Below are 20,122 nucleotides of genomic sequence, written 5' to 3'. Positions count from 1 at the left end.
TAATAAGTGAGTCATTGCGATTGAACCGAATCATTTAAACGGTTGATTCATTCAGGAACGAAACACTGTCACGTTGCTCAGAGACACAAAACAGCACTGTGGCTGTATGATTTGATTTTTGTTGGCGAAATAGAGCAAAAACAAGCAATATGGTGTCTAAAACGTAAGTCTCTTAATTAACTTATTGTTTATTGAATTCAATGTCACATTTGTAATCATGGTAATTTTTGGAGAAAAACGGCACTCTTCGTGTGAAATTGAATAACTATATGTAGTGGTATAAATATATACATTTTCTGCCATCATGTCTTGAACTGAATCATGCAGTGAAAGAAAACACACTAAATGCGATATATATCGCACACCCCTAGCAGAGCCCCACCAAAATATTCATCCACAACATAGACCTCTATATAAACTGAAACAATTATAAATTGTAAATGTGTTCAGCATTCTGCAACAAATATTTTTCAGATTTTCGATACTGTTTTAAGTAAAAAAAGTACGCAGTATATATTAAAATAAATAAAAAAATATATTAAAATGAGACAATTTTTGTAAATGTGTTCAGCATTCTGCAACAAATATTTTTCAGATTTTCTAGACTATTTTAAGTCGTAAAGTAAGCAGTATATATTAAAATCCTGCGCATGGCTTTAGCAGGCATGTATACATGATACTAAGCGGGGCAGATGGTGCCTGAGCCTTACCGAGCTCAACAGCGCCCCACAATTTTGCAATGTAAATCTGTGGTGAAAAGGGGAACTGCAGCGCGCTCTAATTGAGAGCCATTGGGGCAGTTTTGAGACTGCCCCTATGGCAAGCCGTCTTGACTTTTAGTCATTCTCAGGATATGAATTCTTGATATCAACAATTACATTTTTACTAGTTAAAATGTTAATTATTGATATCAGGAATTAGATTTCTACTAGTAACACTTGCTATTTTTGATATCAGCAATTTAATTGTCACTAGTGACAATGTTCATTTCTGATATTTTAAAATGTATTTCTGATATCAACAATTGGGAGGGTAATTTCTGATATCTAAAATGACTTTTGTTACTAGTAACAATCACATTCATGATATCAGAAATGAACATTGTCACTAGTGACAATTAAATTGTTGATATCAAGAATTAAATTGTTGATATCAAGAATAGACGCCTGTACTAGTAACCATGTGATTACTGATATAAAAAATAAAGGTTTTTACTAGTAAGAATTTTATTTCTGATATGTGAAATTGGAATTTCAACTTGTAAGAAATTAATTCTTGATATCAACAATTGATTTTGAATGGCAGCCTATGGTGACATTTAACTAGTGAAAATACAATTACAGATATCAAGAATGATAGTTTTCACTAGTTGAAATGTAATTCCTGATATCAAGAATTAGCATTTTAACTAGTGAAAATTGAATTGTTGATATCAAGAATTAACATTGCTACTAGTGGAAATGTAATTGCTGATATCAAAAATAGCAAGTGTTACTAGTAGAAATCTAATTCCTGATATCAAGAATTAACATTTTAATTAGTAAAAATTGAATTGTTGATATCAAGAATTCATATCCTGAGCATGAATAAAAGTCAAAACGGCTTGCCATATTCCCCGCTTATTTTCACGTTACCTTACGTGAACCTCACTCCACCAAGATGATATCAATCCGCTTCAGCTATGTGTCTGCAACAGGTCAGTAACTAGTTGGCATGTCTGTTTTTTTCTATGTGGAGTAGTGGATCAAATTAACAAAGTATAAATCCTTTAGTTTAAATGTGCTCACATGAATAGTCTTTATATGGTTATATTGTGTGTTTTTTTTGTTTATTATTCTGAGAATAGACATATGATCGTCTTTCCTCAACCAAGTTGCTCCACAACTTGTAACATTATAAATCAACATTTGGAGGTGATAAATACTATATTAAGGCAATTATAATACAGCATTTTATGCGTGTTCTCCGAGCCTGTCAATCAACATTAGCGCGCCACCCACAGGATAACACATCTCTGCCAACATTTTGTCCGCATGTGTTCAGAGATTAGGATATAAAGTTTACAAAATGTTTTTCATATAGTGCTACGACCCAGAATCTGCCCCACCTAACACTACTGTTCAAAAGTTTGGGGTCAGCAAGATTTTTACTTTTATTCAGCAAGAGTGCATTAAATTGATCAAAAGTGACAGTAAAGATCTTTAGAATGTTACAAAAGTTTTCTATTTCAAATAAATGCTGTTTTTTTTTTCTATTCATCAAAGAATCCTGAAAAATGTATTACGGTTTCCACAAAAATATTAAGCGGCACAACTGTTTTCAACACTGATGATAATAAGAAATATTTCTTGAGCAGCAAATCAGCGTGACAGTAAAAATTTTTGTTATGTTGTTGTTTCTATTTTGAATAAATGCTGTGCTTTTGAGCTTTTTATTCATCAAAGAATCCTGCATCACGGTTTCCACAAAAATCTTAAGCATCACAACTGTTTTCAACATTGACAATAATAAGAAATGTTTTTTTAACGGCAAATCGGCGAATGATTTCTGAAGATCATGTGACACTGAAGACTGGAGTAATGATGCTGAAAATTCAGCTTTGCATGACTGGAATAAATTACATTTTAATACATATTCAAATAGAAAACAGTTATTATAAATCCTAATAATAATTAGCAAAATTACAGTTTTTACTGTATTTTTGATCAAATAAATGCAGCCTTGGTGAACATAGGAGACTTAATTTAAAAACATTTGAAAGGTACATTAGTATATTAGTGAGATTCAGTGCTTTGTTCTTGAAAAAGTCATTATTTGGATTCTAAAAATAAAAATGGTAATGTTTTTCACTGAAAATCATGCACCTGTCCTTCTGTTATTGTCATGTCTATAGGATTACACTTACAGCTATAGGGCTGAGCTGGCTGGTGATTGGCACAACGATGGTGGGTTTCCTCCCCAATTTCAGGTAATGCTTTAGTGATGTTATCAGCTTTACAAATGCATGAATAATTCATGATTGCACAGCAATTCCAGTTGCTCTTTCTCCATACTTGAAGAGACCAGGGGCCCGTTCTTCGTACATCGCTTATTACATCCGAGATGAAATGACAATCCAAGATCAGGCCAAATCATCAACAGTCAAATCCAGCTAACTGAGTTAGCGACGTACGAAGAACGGGCCCCAGGACTGCTGAGCAGGAGCATATATTATGTTATGGACACAAGTGCTGGTTGGTCTACACTAGGCTTCCGAACCAAAGCATCTGGCCTGCCCATATGTCTAAACCAACAAGACCATCAATAATCGGCAATGACCATGCTACTTAATGAACTTTCACTCACTAATTTTTTACTGGTTAACATAATGAGCTGAGAAATAAGCTGAGAAGTGGATTATTAAATCTGCATTGATATAAATGATTTACACACAAACACACACACAAAATCCCAGTTTTTCCAAATAGATATAATTTTAGGTATCATACAAACATGATGCCAGTTATGGCTAATTGCATGTTATAACAGTTTTATTTCTAGTAACAATTAAGTTAAAGTAAGTTAAGTAAAAGAGATGTAAGCTTTAGCAAAGAAAAGCCCTTTATTTGTATGTAAAGTGAAAGTGACGTGACATGTTGCCAAGTATGGTGACCCATACTTGGAATTAGTGCTCTGCATTTAACCCATCCAAAGTGCACACACACAGCAGTGAACACACACACACCGTGAACACACACCCGGAGCAGTGGGCAGACATTTATGCTGCGGCGCCCGGGGAGCAGTTGGGGGTTCAGTGCCTTGCTCAAGGGTGCCTTGCTCACCTCAGTCGTGGTATCCCCACCTACATTCCCTGCCGGTACGAGACTCGAACCCGCAACCTTTGGGTTACGAGTCCGACTTTCTAACCATTAGGCCACGACTTTTCCCATAAATGGAAAACATGAATGCAGAATGATGAAAAATGCACTTCAACCATTTTAACAGTTATAATCTCATAATAATGTTTAATCCATTTATTGATTTGTTTAATCCTAATCATATTAATTACAGTCCTTTATTGTTTCAGAGTGAAGGGTTGGTTGAGTGAACTGGCCCACTTGATGTGCTACAGGATCTGTGCAAGAGGCCTTTCAGCTACGATTCACTACCACAACAAGTGAGTTCAAGGCTCCATTTAACAACAACAACCGGTCTAATCAAGTAACAATAATCTGGTTTAGACTTGTACAGACACTGGAGCTGAATTTCTACGCAGGAGGCTTACTAACAAACATCTGTGTTAAATGTGTAAATTGTGTGTTAAATGAGTCTAATTGTGCAATGCTAATTCTTTTTTCAGACAGAACAGGCCTAAGAGAGGAGGCATTTGTGTAGCTAATCACACTTCGCCAATTGATGTCGTTATTCTGGCTAATGACGGCTGTTATGCAATGGTGAGTGAGACCGAAATAACACTTCAGTGCAGTGGTTCTCAAATCTTGGTATTTGCACTTCCATACAGGTTTGTAAGGTTAGTACGCACCTTTATCTTCTCTTTTATTTGTATGTTGTGCTCAGCTCTGCAGCTTTACTTGATACGATTTTGACTTAAATTGCAATCTGTTTTTCACATTAAGCAATCAAATAATTTCAGAACATTAGGAATGGCATACATAAATCATATAGACTACTTTGATGGTACATTATGTGCTTTTTGGAATTAAGGTTAGAGTCACCGTTTACAGTCGCCGACTTCTCATTTTTGTGTTTAATGGATGAAAACATCATATAGGTTTGGAGAGACACAGTTTGTATTTTGGGCATTTCATATTGCTCCTGCAAGTCATATTTGAATGCTTAAATTTTTTTTGTTTTGTATTTTATTAATTTTTTTAACCAGTATAATGTTTTATGTTATTCATCATAAAAATTAATATATTTATTTGGGGGATATTTTAAGAGCCATATTTGACTACTTAAATTGTTTTGTTCTGTTTGTTAGATTTATTTTATTTTTTTTTACAAAAAATGATTTATCTCATAGAAATTTTTGTTATTCATCATGTAGAAAATAGAGCGAAAATACTGAAACTTTGTCTTTCAGTATGTTTTTCAATAATATTAATATTCATATACAATTAATCTATTTATTTTGGAATATTTTAAGAGTATATCATGTTACATACATAGTTATGTTAGTTTAATATCATTTCATGCACAGATGATTTCTGCAACGCTATAGTGTGGTTTACAGTCTGTTTCCTTAAGGCTGTCCTGGCCACACTTTAGTTTAAGGTCCAGTTCTCACTATTAACTATGACTTTTGCCTCAGTAAACTCCTAATTTGCAGCTTATTAGTAGTTAGTAAGGTAATTGTAAAGTTTAGGTATGGATGCATGATAATAAACAACTAGATATAGTGAGAATTGTTCCTAAAAATAAAGTGTTGCTGCCATCCTTATATGCCATTGTAAAGCATGTAAGTTTAGTTGAAGGCTATTTCGATAGCACCCCAAGCAGCTATTTTACCATCATGTCAGTACAGCTTGACAGTCTACTTGAATGAGAATTTCCAAAAATATTTGCCATTTCAATAACATATTTTAAGACGCCAGTTAAAACTTAGTCAGTTTACATGGTAGGTTTAACTCTGTTCAGTTTGTAATGCAAGAAAAATGTTAAAATATATATTTTTTTTGCCTGAATATCATCTGTTTGCCATTCACCAACACTATATTTGAATCTAGAATAAAAAAGAATATATCAAGTTTTCAGTATGCTTTTTTTTGAGAAAATCTAGAATTGATCCCTCATTTTCAATTTCAGTACTAATCTGCCTGTAAATGTAATCAAAATTAAATCTAAAGATTAATATTAAAAATATTATATTTTGATAGTTTTAGAGAAATGTTAAGATAATGTTTACAGTAAAAATACAGTAGTAATATTTTAAAATATTATTTCCATTTAAAATATTTGATTTAAATTTAATATATTTTATAATGTAATTTATTCAATGCTCCTTCACTCATCATTCTAATATGCAGATTTTCTCTAATTGGTGCTCAGTTATTAATAATGGTTACTCGTTGATTATCAATTATCATCAGTGTTGATGCTAAATATTTTTCTGGAAACCATGACACATTTTTCAAGATTTGTTGATGAATAGAAAGATAAGATATAATTATATATATAGATATAATTTTTTTTGTAACAGAATAAGTGTCTTTATTCTCACTTTTAATCAATTTATTGCATCCTTGCTGAATAAAAGTATAAATTACTTAAATAAATAAATAAATTACCCAACACTTTTGAATGGTAGGGTATTGTAGTTTCTACAAAATTGTTTTCAACATTGATTAAATTAAGAAATGTTTCTTGAGCAGCAAATCAGCATATTATACTGATTTCTGAAGATCATGTGACACTGAAGACTGGAGCAATGATGCTGAAAATCCAGCTCTGATCACAACAATAAATTACATCTTAAAATATATTCAAATAGAAAACAAATTATTTGAAATTCTAATAATATTTCACAATATTACAGTTTTTACTATATTTTTGATCAAATAAATGCAGCTTTGGTGAGCATAAGAGACTTCAAAATTTTAAAAAACATTAAAAAATCTGAATTACTCCAAACCTTTGGCCAATAGTGTGTGTGTGTGTGTGTGTGTGTAATATTACACTATATTTTAATTGTAATATATCCTTTAAATTATTTTCGACATATAATTCTTCTAAAAATATTTCCTGTAGCAACTGTTTAAATTGATAATTAATAAAAATAAATAAAATTAATACAATAATTATCATTAAATAACATACAATTTAAAATAAATCAGTAATATACAGAGTACTGTGTTTTGGTCCCATGTTGCAATGATCTTCATAGCGTGTGTGTGTTTGTATACTGACCTACTATGACCCTCATGCAGTGTCTGTGTGTGTGTTATATGTAGTATGACCCTCAGTTTGGAGATGCTTTCTGGAACAGCAGTAAATATAGCATGGTGAGCTATCTGCTGCGGATGATGACGAGCTGGGCCATAGTCTGCAACGTCTGGTATCTGCCTCCAATGACGCAGAAGGTGAGAGCTCAAGCTGTAAAGTGTAAAATAGCTGTAGCTTTTTGTAGCACAATGTTGATGTGATTGATTACGCCCTCACTGACTCATTTCCTGTGTGCACAGGAAGGAGAGGATGCTGTGCAGTTTGCCAACAGGGTGAAATCAACCGTTGCACAACAAGGAGGTTTAGTGGACTTGGCCTGGTGTGTAAATGGGTTTGTCTTCAGCTGTCTTGCTACAGTGATTGAATTTAAGTTAAAGGTTTATTACTTTGTATGTCTCACAGGGATGGAGGTCTGAAGAGGGCAAAGGTGAAGGATTCGTTTAAGGAGCAACAGCAGAAGAAGTACAGCCACATGGTGGTGGGTGACGACAGCAGTGACTGAATACAAACTCCAATGATCACAGATCTTCTCATTCACCAGTCACTGGAAATATGGCGACTTGTTGACAAAAGTACAGGAGGGTCTACTCATACCACTGCTGCTAAAATACGGTTTAAAGATATTTATAAATGGGGCATAAATATAAATAAATATGCATTGCAAATGCTATAGATCCCAGTTTCTTATGAGCTGCACTGCTTTTCTGTGAAGAGTTTTATTTGCCGGAATATTAATTGGGTGAAAAGGCTTTTGCGATTTATTTGAGAGTCCATTTTTAAAATTTTAAATGTTTAAAAAGGACAAAATTATAAATGCATGATTGGGGTTAATATTGAGTTTGGTATATGATAATTTATTTCTCAGAGCAAATAAACTTTTGTGCTTTTTTTAACATTTGTTTCTTGTCACATACGTATGTCTAGTATTGTGATTAGTTCCTGACAAAATACACTTATTTTATTAAACTCAAGGTTGCCACAGCCATGAAAACCTGGAAATATGAGGGATAAATTCTGATTTGTTTTGGGAAAAAGTGAAATCTTCAAAATAAATTTCTATTGTCAACATTTTTCTTGTTATTTTTTTCTAGTTTCTGTTTTTTTCTAACTTCTGAAATGAGGCAGTGTTGGTTAAAGGGGTCATATGATGTTGACAAAGTAGTTTCGCTTTCACAACGAAACACAGCGTCACACACGGCGGCCTAGAGTGAGCGGCGGCGGCCTAGAGTGAGCAGAGGCGGGGGGCTAGAGTGAGGAACAGCCGGAGGGCTTGCGGCAACCACATGTTACGACCCCGGGCTGGACTCTGCTTTGTCCACGGTGAAAGCCAATCTGGCGATCCACAGCGCGAAGTTGTAGTATTTCCTCAGCGACCAGCACGGATCAGCTCTAGGCATGACGAAGCAGATATCGTCCTCTGTTGGAAGACCAAACAAAGTAGTTTCGCTTTCACAACGAATCACACAGCGTCTTCACGACATGGCGGCAGCGGCAACAATACTACAGCGAGAATAAAAGTTACGCCTTCTTTCCTTGCGTGAACATTTGGGCGGCGTTATGCAAATCTTCCCACATAGTGAGGTAGACATGTGGGGGCGTGTTAGAACGAGCCATTTTAGGTAGGTGTGGCTGACTCTTAACTTTTATAAAGAATATCTCTTTGGATTTGAGACTTTAGTCTTTGCAGCTTTACAGATCTTCTTTATGCACCAAGAGCTTGTAACACTTCAAAGAGAAAGGAAAAATTTTAATCGTATCATATGACCCCTTTAATACAATAAAAATATCCCAGTGGGTAATGCAGATTTCAGTTTTATCATTAATTGTCAAAAAATTTCTTATTAAATATAGTAAAATATAAAAAATAAAAAAAACATACCACAAATAAACAATGTTGAGGAATAAAACTATATATTTTTTAAAATGTATGCTCATAAATTATTTACCTAAAAGTTGTTCATTGTGATAGCAGTATGCTAAATTTTATGCAAAAAGTTTTTTGAGAATTTATGGAAATGCCTCTCAAAAGGTATGGGAACCCTGTAAAATGTCAGTATGTTGTAACTACTGACCATTTGTTTTTGTTTTTTTCACTTGAGATCAGGTCTGTCACATCTGTGTATACTTCAGCAAACAGTAAAACTGATTACAAGCATTTGATCTTTTATTTGATCTTAGCTGTTCAGAGCAGGCTAAACATTGAAGCTGCAGTATGTTCACTTTACATTTTTATTATCTTCACATCTGTGTTAGAGGTGTTGCTGTCTAGCTGTGTTTTACAACACACTAAACTGAAGCATTTGCTCATATTTTCTCTGTATTTTCACACTTTCTCTGTGTGAAAAGTCAAAAATGCAAAAGGCACTATGGGTAAAATTGTGTGCTGATCTGAAACAAGCACCATATTTCAGTATACAGACTGTGGTCTACACTGAATCTGTTAGTGCTGTTGCACAGAGATTGAGAAAACACTAATTTAGTATTGCTTTGAATTAGCCAATATAGATCCAGACTTGTTTTTCCATACATAATATTTATTATTATGTTATAGACAGAGTGTTGGTTAATGCAATTGAAAATATCCCAGTAGGTAATGCAAATTTAATCATCAATTGTAACATTATGTTTTAATAAATAGAGGGAAAAAACATATTTGAACTAAACAAGGTTAAGGAATAAAAATAATACTGCTAATACAAAATATGGCATTTTTCAATAAGTTCAATCTACTGAAATGATTATGACTGGCAAGTGTTTATCAGTGAGATAATTCTGAATATGTTTATGTATGATAAGCAATGTTATAACACAATGCATGAGGAGGAGTTTTTGGATTCTTTGCATCCATTATCTTCAGCATCTATTTTTGGATCAGGAACTGCACACACACAAACATACATAAACATTACACACATCTGATCAATAAATGTTGGATTTTTTATTTATTTGAATCTCAATATGTTTTGGACAGCTTACCTTGTCTGGAACCACCAGCTTGCCCTTTCCTTAGACCACTGATGTGCGCTTGGTCATTATTTGCATTCTGAATGAAGAAGACATGGTCATTATAATGTCTCAAATAATTTGCAATAACTATTTTTTAAAATTTGATCAGAATAGTACATCCAAAAATGAAAATATCATCATTTATTCTTCCTAAGCGCTCCAAAAATGAAAAAACTTTAATAAAAGTTGCCCAAACAACTCAACTTGACAGTCTCAGTTCATTTCTACTTTCATTCAATTCAAATAAAAACAACTTAATTTTTCTGTGTGAACTATTCCTTTAATGTATGCAACATACCATCAAAGACTTTTCAAGCATCAATCTTTTCTCCTCTGGAAGTGTTCTGTAATACCTGCAATGGATACTCAAATTATATAATTTATAACATATAGCGACCCAACTTTCATTTACAGATACCAACCAGTCTGCCATATATTTAATAATAATAATTTATGCATTTAGCAGACGCTTTTATCCAAAGTGACTTACAGTGCATTCAGGCTATACCTTTTTTACCAGTATGTGTGTTCCCTGGGAATCGAACCCACGACCTTTTGCACTGCTAACACAACACTCTACCACTGAGCCACAGGACACAAAAACTAGTTCTGTTTAATGTATTAGAAATGTGTATATATGCTTAACTCACCTCTTCAGATAGGAATCTTGATTCCCATCCATCTCTGTAGCATGAGAGGAACCAGACATCTCTCCATCTAACAACACAATGCACTAAAACATACACAATCTTTAAGTTCTTTTATCCACAAAACAACCAACAGAGCACAAGCAGGCCCTGAGCTAATATATGTGTTGTTAAAATGTCTCAAACAACCCTGCTGGCCCTAGTCATATCGTGCCAGTGGAGGTTTCTGTTGTTGTTTCCATAGCAACAGGGCCCCATATACCAGTTTGAACAGTTTGAATATCCACAAAGAGGTGTGTCATATAAAGAGGTGCAGGAGCAGATCATTTCACCCTGGGCCAAACTTTTGGGTGTAACATTGTTTTCAGTTTCAATGTTAAGTCAGACACCTGGTCAAAGCAATATTTCTCATGTTCATTTAGTGTAACAAGTCAATAAGTAAAACTGAAATAACTAATAAAAAATATATGTAGACGTATTAAAAAAACAAAAAACAAAAAAACAATAACTAATAAATATGACAAAAACACAACAAAACTGCTAACAATGTAATTCAAAATATCAAAAAACTAAGAGTATTTCAATGATACTAAAATAAGCAGACCAACCAACTGATCGATAGATAGATATTAATTAGTTTAATTTAATTTAACTTAGTTAATAACTAAATCTGTAATAAAAATTAGTAAAAAAAAAACTATAGATGTAATTAAAAAAACAAATGACAAAACTCAACAAAACTGCTAACTTTAATTCAAAATCTCAAAAAAATCTCAATGATACTAAAATAAAAGATAGATATATATATATATATAGATAGATAGATAGACAGACAGATAGATAGATAGATAGATAGATAGATAGATATAGATAGATATAGATAGATAGATAAACAGATAGATAGATAGATAGATATATTTAGATAGATAGATAGATAGATAGATAGATAGAGATAGATAGATAGATAGATAGATAGATAGTATTCCTTCACGGTCACTATAATTTCATATATGTGAAGTTGTGTGTCATACTTTAATGACATTACAATCAATTTAAATGTGGAGTAAAAGAAAATGAAATATTTAACAAAATTAGTACCGCAAGCCTCCAACCGGAAGCCTTCTCGCACTGAGCGGAAGCGCAGCGGCTCCAGCTGTTATTGTTGACAGACGGAGCTTCGTGGGGAAAATGGCGGTGTCCCGTCGATCCTCACAGCACCAACAAAGCAGCTTGCAGCCGTCTCCGCGGAACGCTGTGATCGCATCCCCCCCACCCGAATCGCCGTCCGCGATTATTCCCGAATCGACGAGTTTATTGAGCCCTTCGGCCACTGGTGCAGCGGAATGCGGCGGAGCGACGATGGAGTCCGCAGCGGCCTCCTCCTCCTCCTCCTCCTCCGCCTCCGCCTCTTCCCCAGACCGGCCCGCCTCAGCAGCAGCAGCGGCCGCCGCAGCCTCGTCAGCCCTCGGCAGCTCCAGCTGCAGCAGCATTAGTTCCAGCGCGACCGCAGGCAGCCAGAGCCCCGGCTCAGGAGCGGACAGTCCCGGGGACGGAGTGTGCGGGGCCGGCGGGGCGTTCAGAGAGCTATTCGAGGCCTGTCGGAACGGAGATGTGTCGCGGGTGAAGAGGCTGGTAGACTCGGTGAATGTGAACGCCAAAGACATGGCCGGACGAAAATCAACCCCTCTGCATTTCGCTGCAGGTCTGTATTTATGTATTTGCTAAACATAATGCGCGTCTGTGAGCATTTTGCTTTGTTTTTGACCTTATAAAAGAACAAAACGTAACCTTTGTGGATTTTGGTTCCACTAGATTTGGAGTTTATTTATACAAGCATGAGATTTTTCAATTGAAGTATACATATATTTTTATGTATAGAGTGTGTTGTTTTCATACAAAAATTATGTATTGTAAGTTGACTGTTCACAGTGGTTATGTGTCATGGCATAATAATAATAAGTTTTATTTATATAGCGCCTTTCCAGGGCTCAAGGAAGCGTTTGTTGTAATATTACATCGTGTCATTTGATCCAAATCTACATGAGTTGAATATGATATTTCATGCAAAACTGACACCTAATTGTACAGTACTAAATTTCCATATAATATCTATACAAACTGTTTAAATTTCATGAATTATTTCTAGTGTAAGGCGAAAATTGTCTTGCGGGTTAACAAGAACATTGTGGACAGGAAAACTAATCAAATATGTAGGTATTATCTAATTAGGGTGTTTTTCAAACCGTAGAAATCGAAGTCTGTGCATTTTGTGAGTCATATGAACTGACTAAATTCATTTCTAATTGGATAGACCTGAAAATTTGCTAACCAGGAGTCCAAAGAAAATTAAATTAAGCCGTTTATAAGCTTAAAAAGTTATTACATTTTGTCTCCTGTTGTTAATTACATGGACATCATTCCAAATAAACATTAGCCATCAATGCTCAGTCCTACAGTGTGGAATCTCTGCATAATGAGAGATTTTCAGCATTAGTAAGCATAAGCATGCAGTTTTCATGATCTCATAATGATTGGGAGACTATATGGATTTATTTGCACTTAAAATGTATCTGTCACGTTGCAGGGCCTTTTAAATGATTACATAACGGTGGCTAGGTATTAAAGTTGATTTAAAAAATCATAAAGCAGTAGGTCACTCAGAATGATGTGTTTTGTAAGTATTATTATTAACATATCTTGTTTTGTGTTTAATGAAGAAAGTCAACCGGTTTGTAATTGTAAAAAAAATGTAGTTTTTTGGTACAGAAAAGAGCTGAGATGGTTGCAGCATTAAAAAAAACACACATAAATAATTTTTAACCTAGACTCATTAGGTGTAATAAGATCTGATATGTCATTTTTTTTATTCGTTTCATCACATTAGATTCATTGCATTTTAACCCATTTGTCCTATGTAATGTTTGTCAGGCTTTGGCAGAAAGGACGTGGTGGAGCATCTCCTGCAGACCGGAGCAAACGTCCATTCCCGTGACGATGGCGGTCTGATCCCGCTTCATAACGCCTGCTCGTTCGGGCACGCGGAGGTGGTCAGTCTGCTGCTGTGTAGCGGTGCTGACCCCAACGCACGAGACAACTGGAACTACACACCTCTGCACGAGGCCGCCATCAAGGGCAAAATAGACGTGTGCATTGGTATGGATTAAATTGAGAAATTTTTTCATTTCATCTGTTTCCAGTTGTAGTCCAATCAGACCAGTTCTGATCATTAAAACAGCTCTAAGACTAATTCTGATGGTCTCTGATATATCGTTCATCCCTAGCAGTAGGGATGTGCCATATCATACCGTCCACGATAATACCGGTATAAATTTTTACATGATAAAAAAAAGTGTCATATCGCGATATCAATGATATAGCAACGCAATGACGTATGGCGCATTTACGTTCCTTGGCGCGCACAACAACAACACCACAAACCCAATAGGTGTGTTTGACTTGAAGCAGAAAATAGTCGAGGCACCTATCTTTAGCGAAGTGGCGTGGAGAGTGTAAACACAAGCATTGACTAGAGTGGCCGTGTCAGAGCCGTAACGCGCCGCAGACGCGTGCATTGTAAATAAGGGGTAAGTCACTCTCCCGGTATTTTGACGTCATACACCGATCGGTCTGCTTCAAGTTGAACACACAACTTATGACAATAGATTTACACTTCGAATTAGGTAGTCTGTCATCGATGACAGTAGCTCATTGGAAAAGGATGAAAAATGCCCTTCATTTTGTTTGCACTAATAAATGCTGCTGCCTGCAAGCTGCAATCACCAATAAAACATTGTTCCATATTTTTTTCTATATCATCATAAATATCATTATCGCAAATATTCTTGAAATATCGTGATATAATTTAGAGGCTATATCGCCCACCCCTACCTAGCAGAAAGGCAATGAATCCGGTCTAATGAGTCCCAGTCAACATTGTGTGGAGTTGCAGCAGTTGTCTAGAGAGCTGATGTGGTGGTCCAGCATGCTGCAGTATTGCTGTGTTGTGATAGTAATGTTGTTGTTCTGCAGTATTTGTCATAGAGCGCTGCTGAATACCCCTGTGCTGAGACGGCACTCTGTGTGTGAGTGAGAAAACTGACAGAATCTCTGATGTTTGCATTATTAACATGATGAATAGGTTTGTCTGAGTACGGTGTGTTACTTTGTTTAAAACTATTTCTTCAGAGTTATTTGGCGAGTGTGGAGAGTTACTGTTAGGGATGTGCAATATATTGGTGATATGATATCATTATTGGTCAATATTATTATTATTATAATTTTTTGTGGCATTGTACTGATTAGTCTGATATTGGAAACCAATTTTATCAGAATTCTTTAAAAATATGTATTTGTATTTTTATATAAACCAGGAGCCCAAAAAACAAGTAAATAAGATCTTTATAAGCTTAAAAATTTAAGTTGATATGTTTTAGCCCCTGCTATTAATTAAACAGATGTCGTTCCACATAAACATTGCCCATGTTCAGTCCGATGGTGTGACACCTCCACATAACAAGAGGTTTTCAGCATTAGTAATCATAAGCATGCAGTTTTCATGATCTCATATTAATTGAAAGACTGTATGGATTATTCACACTTAAAAATGTGTCATGCTGCAGGACCATTTTACTTAGATAACTAATGACAGCTGATGTAGAATGATGCTTTTTGTGACTATCATAAACATTCTGCTAAACATCTCGTTTTGTGTTTAATGAAGAAAGAATTTCAAACCGGTTTAAAAATGTTTTGGAAAATGTCTTGAAAATTGTAATTGTTTTGTGTAAAACTATTTCTTTAGAGATATTTGGCGAGTGACTGTTAGGGATGTGCAATATATTGGTGAAAATATCAATATTCAATATTGTCATTTTGAACTGATTAGTTTGATAATATGCTGATGCTGGAAAATAAAAATATGAAAACTTTATAATATAGTTAGGTTATAGGTTATTATAGGTATATGATAACATAAGTTAATGACACTAGTAAACATGAACGAATAATGAACAATAGTTCTACAGCATTTGTTCATCTTAGTTAATTTGTTAATTTCAACATTTAAAATTAAATGTATCTGTTAACATTGGTTAATGCACTATATAAACAGTTATCCATCTTTTCTGCTGTGCATGTGTTTCAATGGCTGACTGTACTAAAACTGCAGAGCTAGTATGAACACTTTAGGTGGAAAAAGAGTGTTGATAATTATACTTATCGACCACAACATAAAACATTGTCAGTTTCAGTATCGGTGACTGTATTGCTTGGTTCTGTTTGTTACAGTGTTGCTCCAGCACGGCGCTGATCCGAATATCAGAAACACTGACGGCAAATCAGCTCTGGACCTGGCAGACCCTTCTGCTAAGACCGTCCTCACCGGTGAGACATACACATACACACATCTGCTTTACAGTCATTAACAACACACAGTCTCATGAGCACTGAGTATGTTTTTGTAGTATGCAGTATGCCAATATAGCAAGAGCATGCTGTGCGAGTGCTGTTTACCACAATGCACTATTCTCCAGTTTGAAAAATTAACCGAAGGCCATTTACAGCCACGTTTCCACAGTATATTAATTGGTCGGACAGATACATGTTTAAACATATGCACACAAATTTGGATTGAAATGCCAACTCGATGCCACTCACCAAATTAAATGTGAGGTTAATGTAACAGCCTTCTGTTTGAAACGTTGCATCCTGCGTTTCATTTCACATACTAATTGAATAAGGTATGTACTGCATGAAGTATGCTAGTATTGTAGTTTGACCATTGTAATGCTAAAAACATCCACATACCCACATTAATGAATCTCGCAAATCAAGTCTGTCTGACACCTGCTGTCTGATTTTATTTATCAGGTGAATATAAGAAGGATGAACTGTTGGAGGCGGCGAGGTGAGTTTTTGGTGCAATATAATAATTTAATATCAATGTATTACTAAGATAAACACTGAAGTAACTTTGAGGGGGCGGTATGGATGGTTGTTTGAATCCCTCAGCCTCTTGTTTCTTATGTTGGAGTCCTTTGAGAAGAATGTTGGGATGAATGTGCAGAGCTGAAGGTGCTACACACAACCTGGCACAGTTGTATGTTCATGTTTAGAAAACTCTGATGTCGGAACGGAAATCCAAGAATATCAGAATGAGACATGTTTGCCGCATGGTATATAAATGTTTATTGGACAGGATAAGTATTTTATAAAGTAAATGTAAGAATAACTTTTATACTGTTAGTAATATTTCAAGATGAACACTTACTGGACTGAACCAACTTAGGTTTACTTGATTATCCATTCATCAATTCTTTGGAAAAATCATGTTAAAATGTGAGTATCAATTATGATCAATAGACTTTTGAGGAATTTGTTAATTTTTCAGTCTTCATTGTATTGCATCGCATTACATGTTTTGCCCCACAATAAAAATGACAGAGTTTGTTGCATAAAACGAAACATTTAAATATCATCTTACAATGACATATTATTGGGAGATACAGTGTGACGACTGACATTTATATGCATTTTATGTAAGCTATTTGCTATATTGTTATGAAGATCTCATTGATTTACATTGCAAGCTATCAGAATTTCATCTGGCTTTTTGGCCATATAAATATCTGCAGCTGCACCAAATTACATATTTTTGATAAGTATGCAACTCTGAATAAAATTTACATCTGAGTAACAGTGTAGTCCAATATAGTTGCCACTGCTGCACCATCCTTTAATAGCTGCTCACAAAGCAGTCCCATTTATTGCTGCTAGCAATAAATAGAGGTTTCAATAAATAGAGTCTAAAGCAGGCCTGTCCAAACTCGGTCCTGGAGGGCCGGTGTCCTGCAGAGTTTAGCTCCAACTTGCCTCAACACACCTGACTGGAAGTTTCTATGCCTAGTAAGAGCTTGATTAGCTGGTTCAGGTGTGTTTAATTAGGGTTGGAGCTAAACTCTGCAGGATACCGGCCCTCCAGGACCGAGTTTGGACAGCCCTGGTCTAAAGGAAGGTTTTATATCGAACCTTACATTAAGTTTACATGGTAAGTTTCTTATATTTTAAAAGCTATTGCTATTTCTTTAAGTACATTGGAATCTTTTTTGACTGTCACTGATCCAGAAATGTCTTTTCTCTAAGTTGTTGTTCCTAACAGTGTTTGTCTCCCTCTGTTTGGAAAACCTTGTTAGGAGCGGAAATGAGGAAAAGTTGATGGCACTTTTGACCCCACTTAATGTCAACTGTCATGCCAGCGATGGACGCAAGGTAACACAGATCGGAATTAACACTTGATATATCTGATAAGATGTGAATTTTAGAAAATATGTCTGTTGTTTCTAAACTCAAGCTCTATTCAAACTCGAACACAGGATGCGATTTTTCATTGGTTGTATAAATGGCATAGATGTAGGTCAAGACAATCCCAAATTCCCTTGTGTGAGTTTTTTTTCCCCGTAATACTGTGTTTAGAGTAAACAGCGCTGACCTAGTTTTACCCATGATGAGTTTAAGTTTGGACATATGGTTGATGTCGTTTTATAATGTTTGTTTCGAGGTTACACTGCCCCTTTGTTCAGTCTGGGCTGCTTTTGGCTGTCAGTCATTTTTATAAGTTCAGTTCAGTTGATCTTTAAAGCCTATTGGGATCCACTTCTGACCTTCATGATGTTTTAGGCCAAAGCTTTTTTTGATCCACTTTTTCCTCTAATCACAACATAATAACAGGACCTCGATTTCCCTCAAATCCTTTTCAGGTCACTCCCTCCCTCCAGACCTCTGTGTCTTTTATATCAGAAGGGCTTTTTAGGAATGAGTTTACTGTGGGTTTGTTGCTCTGTTAGTCTCCTTTAGTGGATGTTGAATTACGTACTGTATCTCATGCTGGAGTGTAGTGATATAATGTACTTTTATTATTTTTTAGAGGCTGAGTATTGCTGCTGCTTTCATTTTTGTACTCTCCGATACTGATCTTGATGCCTGTATTTTGTATAGTGGTGTAATTTCGACTGATATTTTGAGAGTAGTGTGTTAACATCAAACACAGGACTTTATAGACTGACAAAATGCTTTGTTCTTTGATGAATTGCTTTGTTCATATTTTTCAAGTCACTTTGGATAAAAGCATCCGCTAAATGTGTAAATGTAAATAGTTGACCACTGAGCATAATGCATGCTTTAATGTACTCTACACAGACGTGAATATTGGCAGTCATGCCATACCGAAGACATTGTAAACCTAGAAATATCCCTGATCCGCTGACATTTTGTATTGGTTTGGAGCACAGTAGTACATGAGCATAGAAAATGTTTATAGACCCAAGGATGCACCAAAATGATGATAACGTAAGTTTATGCTGTCGTTTGATTTGTATAGAATATTGAGGAAATACTGTATAAAATAGTTGAATATTTTTGTGTGTCATTTTCTATCATTAAATTGTGTGTATATGTACCATTCAAAAGTTTGGGATTTTAAAGAAATTAATACTTTTATTCAACGAGTATGCATTAAATTGATCAAAAGTGACAGGAAAGACATGTATAATGTTACTATTTCAAATAAATTCTGTTCTTTCTAACTTTCTATTCGTCAAAGTGAAAGAAAACACAATGGGCCTCATTTACGAAACAAACGTATGACAGAAAACTGGGTGTACGGTCGTTTCAACGCAAAACTTGGAATTTATCAATATGGACGTGAGTGGTGGCTACGATCAAATCTCACGTCTGGTCTCAGCTCGTGTACGCAAGTTTTTGAGTTACCTGAAGTTGCGCGCAGCATAGTAAATACGGTGGAGAATTGTAGAATGACAGCATTTTGTTAATTTTGACTTTCCTGACCATCAAACGAAGCTCATTAGTCGATCGTTAACCAGTAAGATTAGAATGTCTTTTTTGTTGTTGTTTTGTACAGGGAAATTGGAATTGCGTTTTTTTTTTTGGTTTTTATACAGGGCTTTAGCTTTATATGCGTGAATAGCAGCGTAAACCACAGACCATGAGGATTCAATCGTCGCATCATGCACCTGCAGCGCTTCTGTGAAAGGAGAAAAACAGAAATTAAGTCTATAAAAGGAATAAAATCAATAGCACACAAAATATATAATAGGCTAATATAATTAACAGATTAACAAAAGGAAAAAAACACTGTGCAACAAGTATAGGCTACGCTCGTTTTTGTGACACTCTTAATGCATTTAATTTCTTTTCTTTATATCTTTTATTTGATTTAATCCATCTGATCGTACAGGCGCCTCACGCACACACAAACAACATTAGTTCTAGCGTTGCCTGCCATTTCAGCCATTCATCATCAAACTAAAATGCAGTCAACCAAACATAAAAGTAACACTGTTTATTTTAAAAGGTCCGCTGTAAAATCAGCGTGCAGCGCCGAAACAAACATTTTTGCGCATGTGAAGGATTTTACACGTATATTAGAACATGAGTGAAGTATAAAGCCATGTTTGGGCTACATAATGAATAATAGTTATGCAAACAAATGTTACAAATATGGCAAAAATGGA

The 20,122-nt window shown here is 35.2% G+C and overlaps 2 protein-coding genes across 2 annotated transcripts in view; both read left to right on the top strand.

Moving 5' to 3' along the window:
* The window catches only part of LOC107667588 (glycerol-3-phosphate acyltransferase 3-like), a 12,151-nt gene extending 4,123 nt beyond the window's left edge, over positions 1-8,028 (top strand). The window contains exons 5-10 of the mRNA XM_016459298.1: positions 2,894-2,968; positions 4,067-4,156; positions 4,340-4,514; positions 6,951-7,079; positions 7,182-7,261; positions 7,345-8,028. Of these exons, the coding sequence (XP_016314784.1) occupies positions 2,894-2,968; positions 4,067-4,156; positions 4,340-4,514; positions 6,951-7,079; positions 7,182-7,261; positions 7,345-7,444 (649 nt within the window). The 3' untranslated portion in view covers positions 7,445-8,028. The remainder of the gene's footprint in view (positions 1-2,893; positions 2,969-4,066; positions 4,157-4,339; positions 4,515-6,950; positions 7,080-7,181; positions 7,262-7,344) is intronic.
* A 3,684-nt stretch (positions 8,029-11,712) lies between these two features.
* LOC107667582 (tankyrase-1-like) overlaps positions 11,713-20,122 on the top strand; it is a 31,309-nt gene continuing 22,899 nt past the window's right edge. The window contains exons 1-5 of the mRNA XM_016459288.1: positions 11,713-12,297; positions 13,524-13,748; positions 15,882-15,977; positions 16,464-16,500; positions 17,786-17,861. Of these exons, the coding sequence (XP_016314774.1) occupies positions 11,784-12,297; positions 13,524-13,748; positions 15,882-15,977; positions 16,464-16,500; positions 17,786-17,861 (948 nt within the window). The 5' untranslated portion in view covers positions 11,713-11,783. The remainder of the gene's footprint in view (positions 12,298-13,523; positions 13,749-15,881; positions 15,978-16,463; positions 16,501-17,785; positions 17,862-20,122) is intronic.

The sequence above is a fragment of the Sinocyclocheilus anshuiensis genome, unplaced genomic scaffold (assembly GCF_001515605.1).
Source record: "Sinocyclocheilus anshuiensis isolate Anshui unplaced genomic scaffold, SAMN03320099.WGS_v1.1 scaffold373, whole genome shotgun sequence".
In the NCBI taxonomy this organism is placed as follows: domain Eukaryota; kingdom Metazoa; phylum Chordata; class Actinopteri; order Cypriniformes; family Cyprinidae; genus Sinocyclocheilus; species Sinocyclocheilus anshuiensis.
Note: the sequence above shows the minus strand (reverse complement) of the source record. Positions and strands in the feature narration are given on the sequence as shown.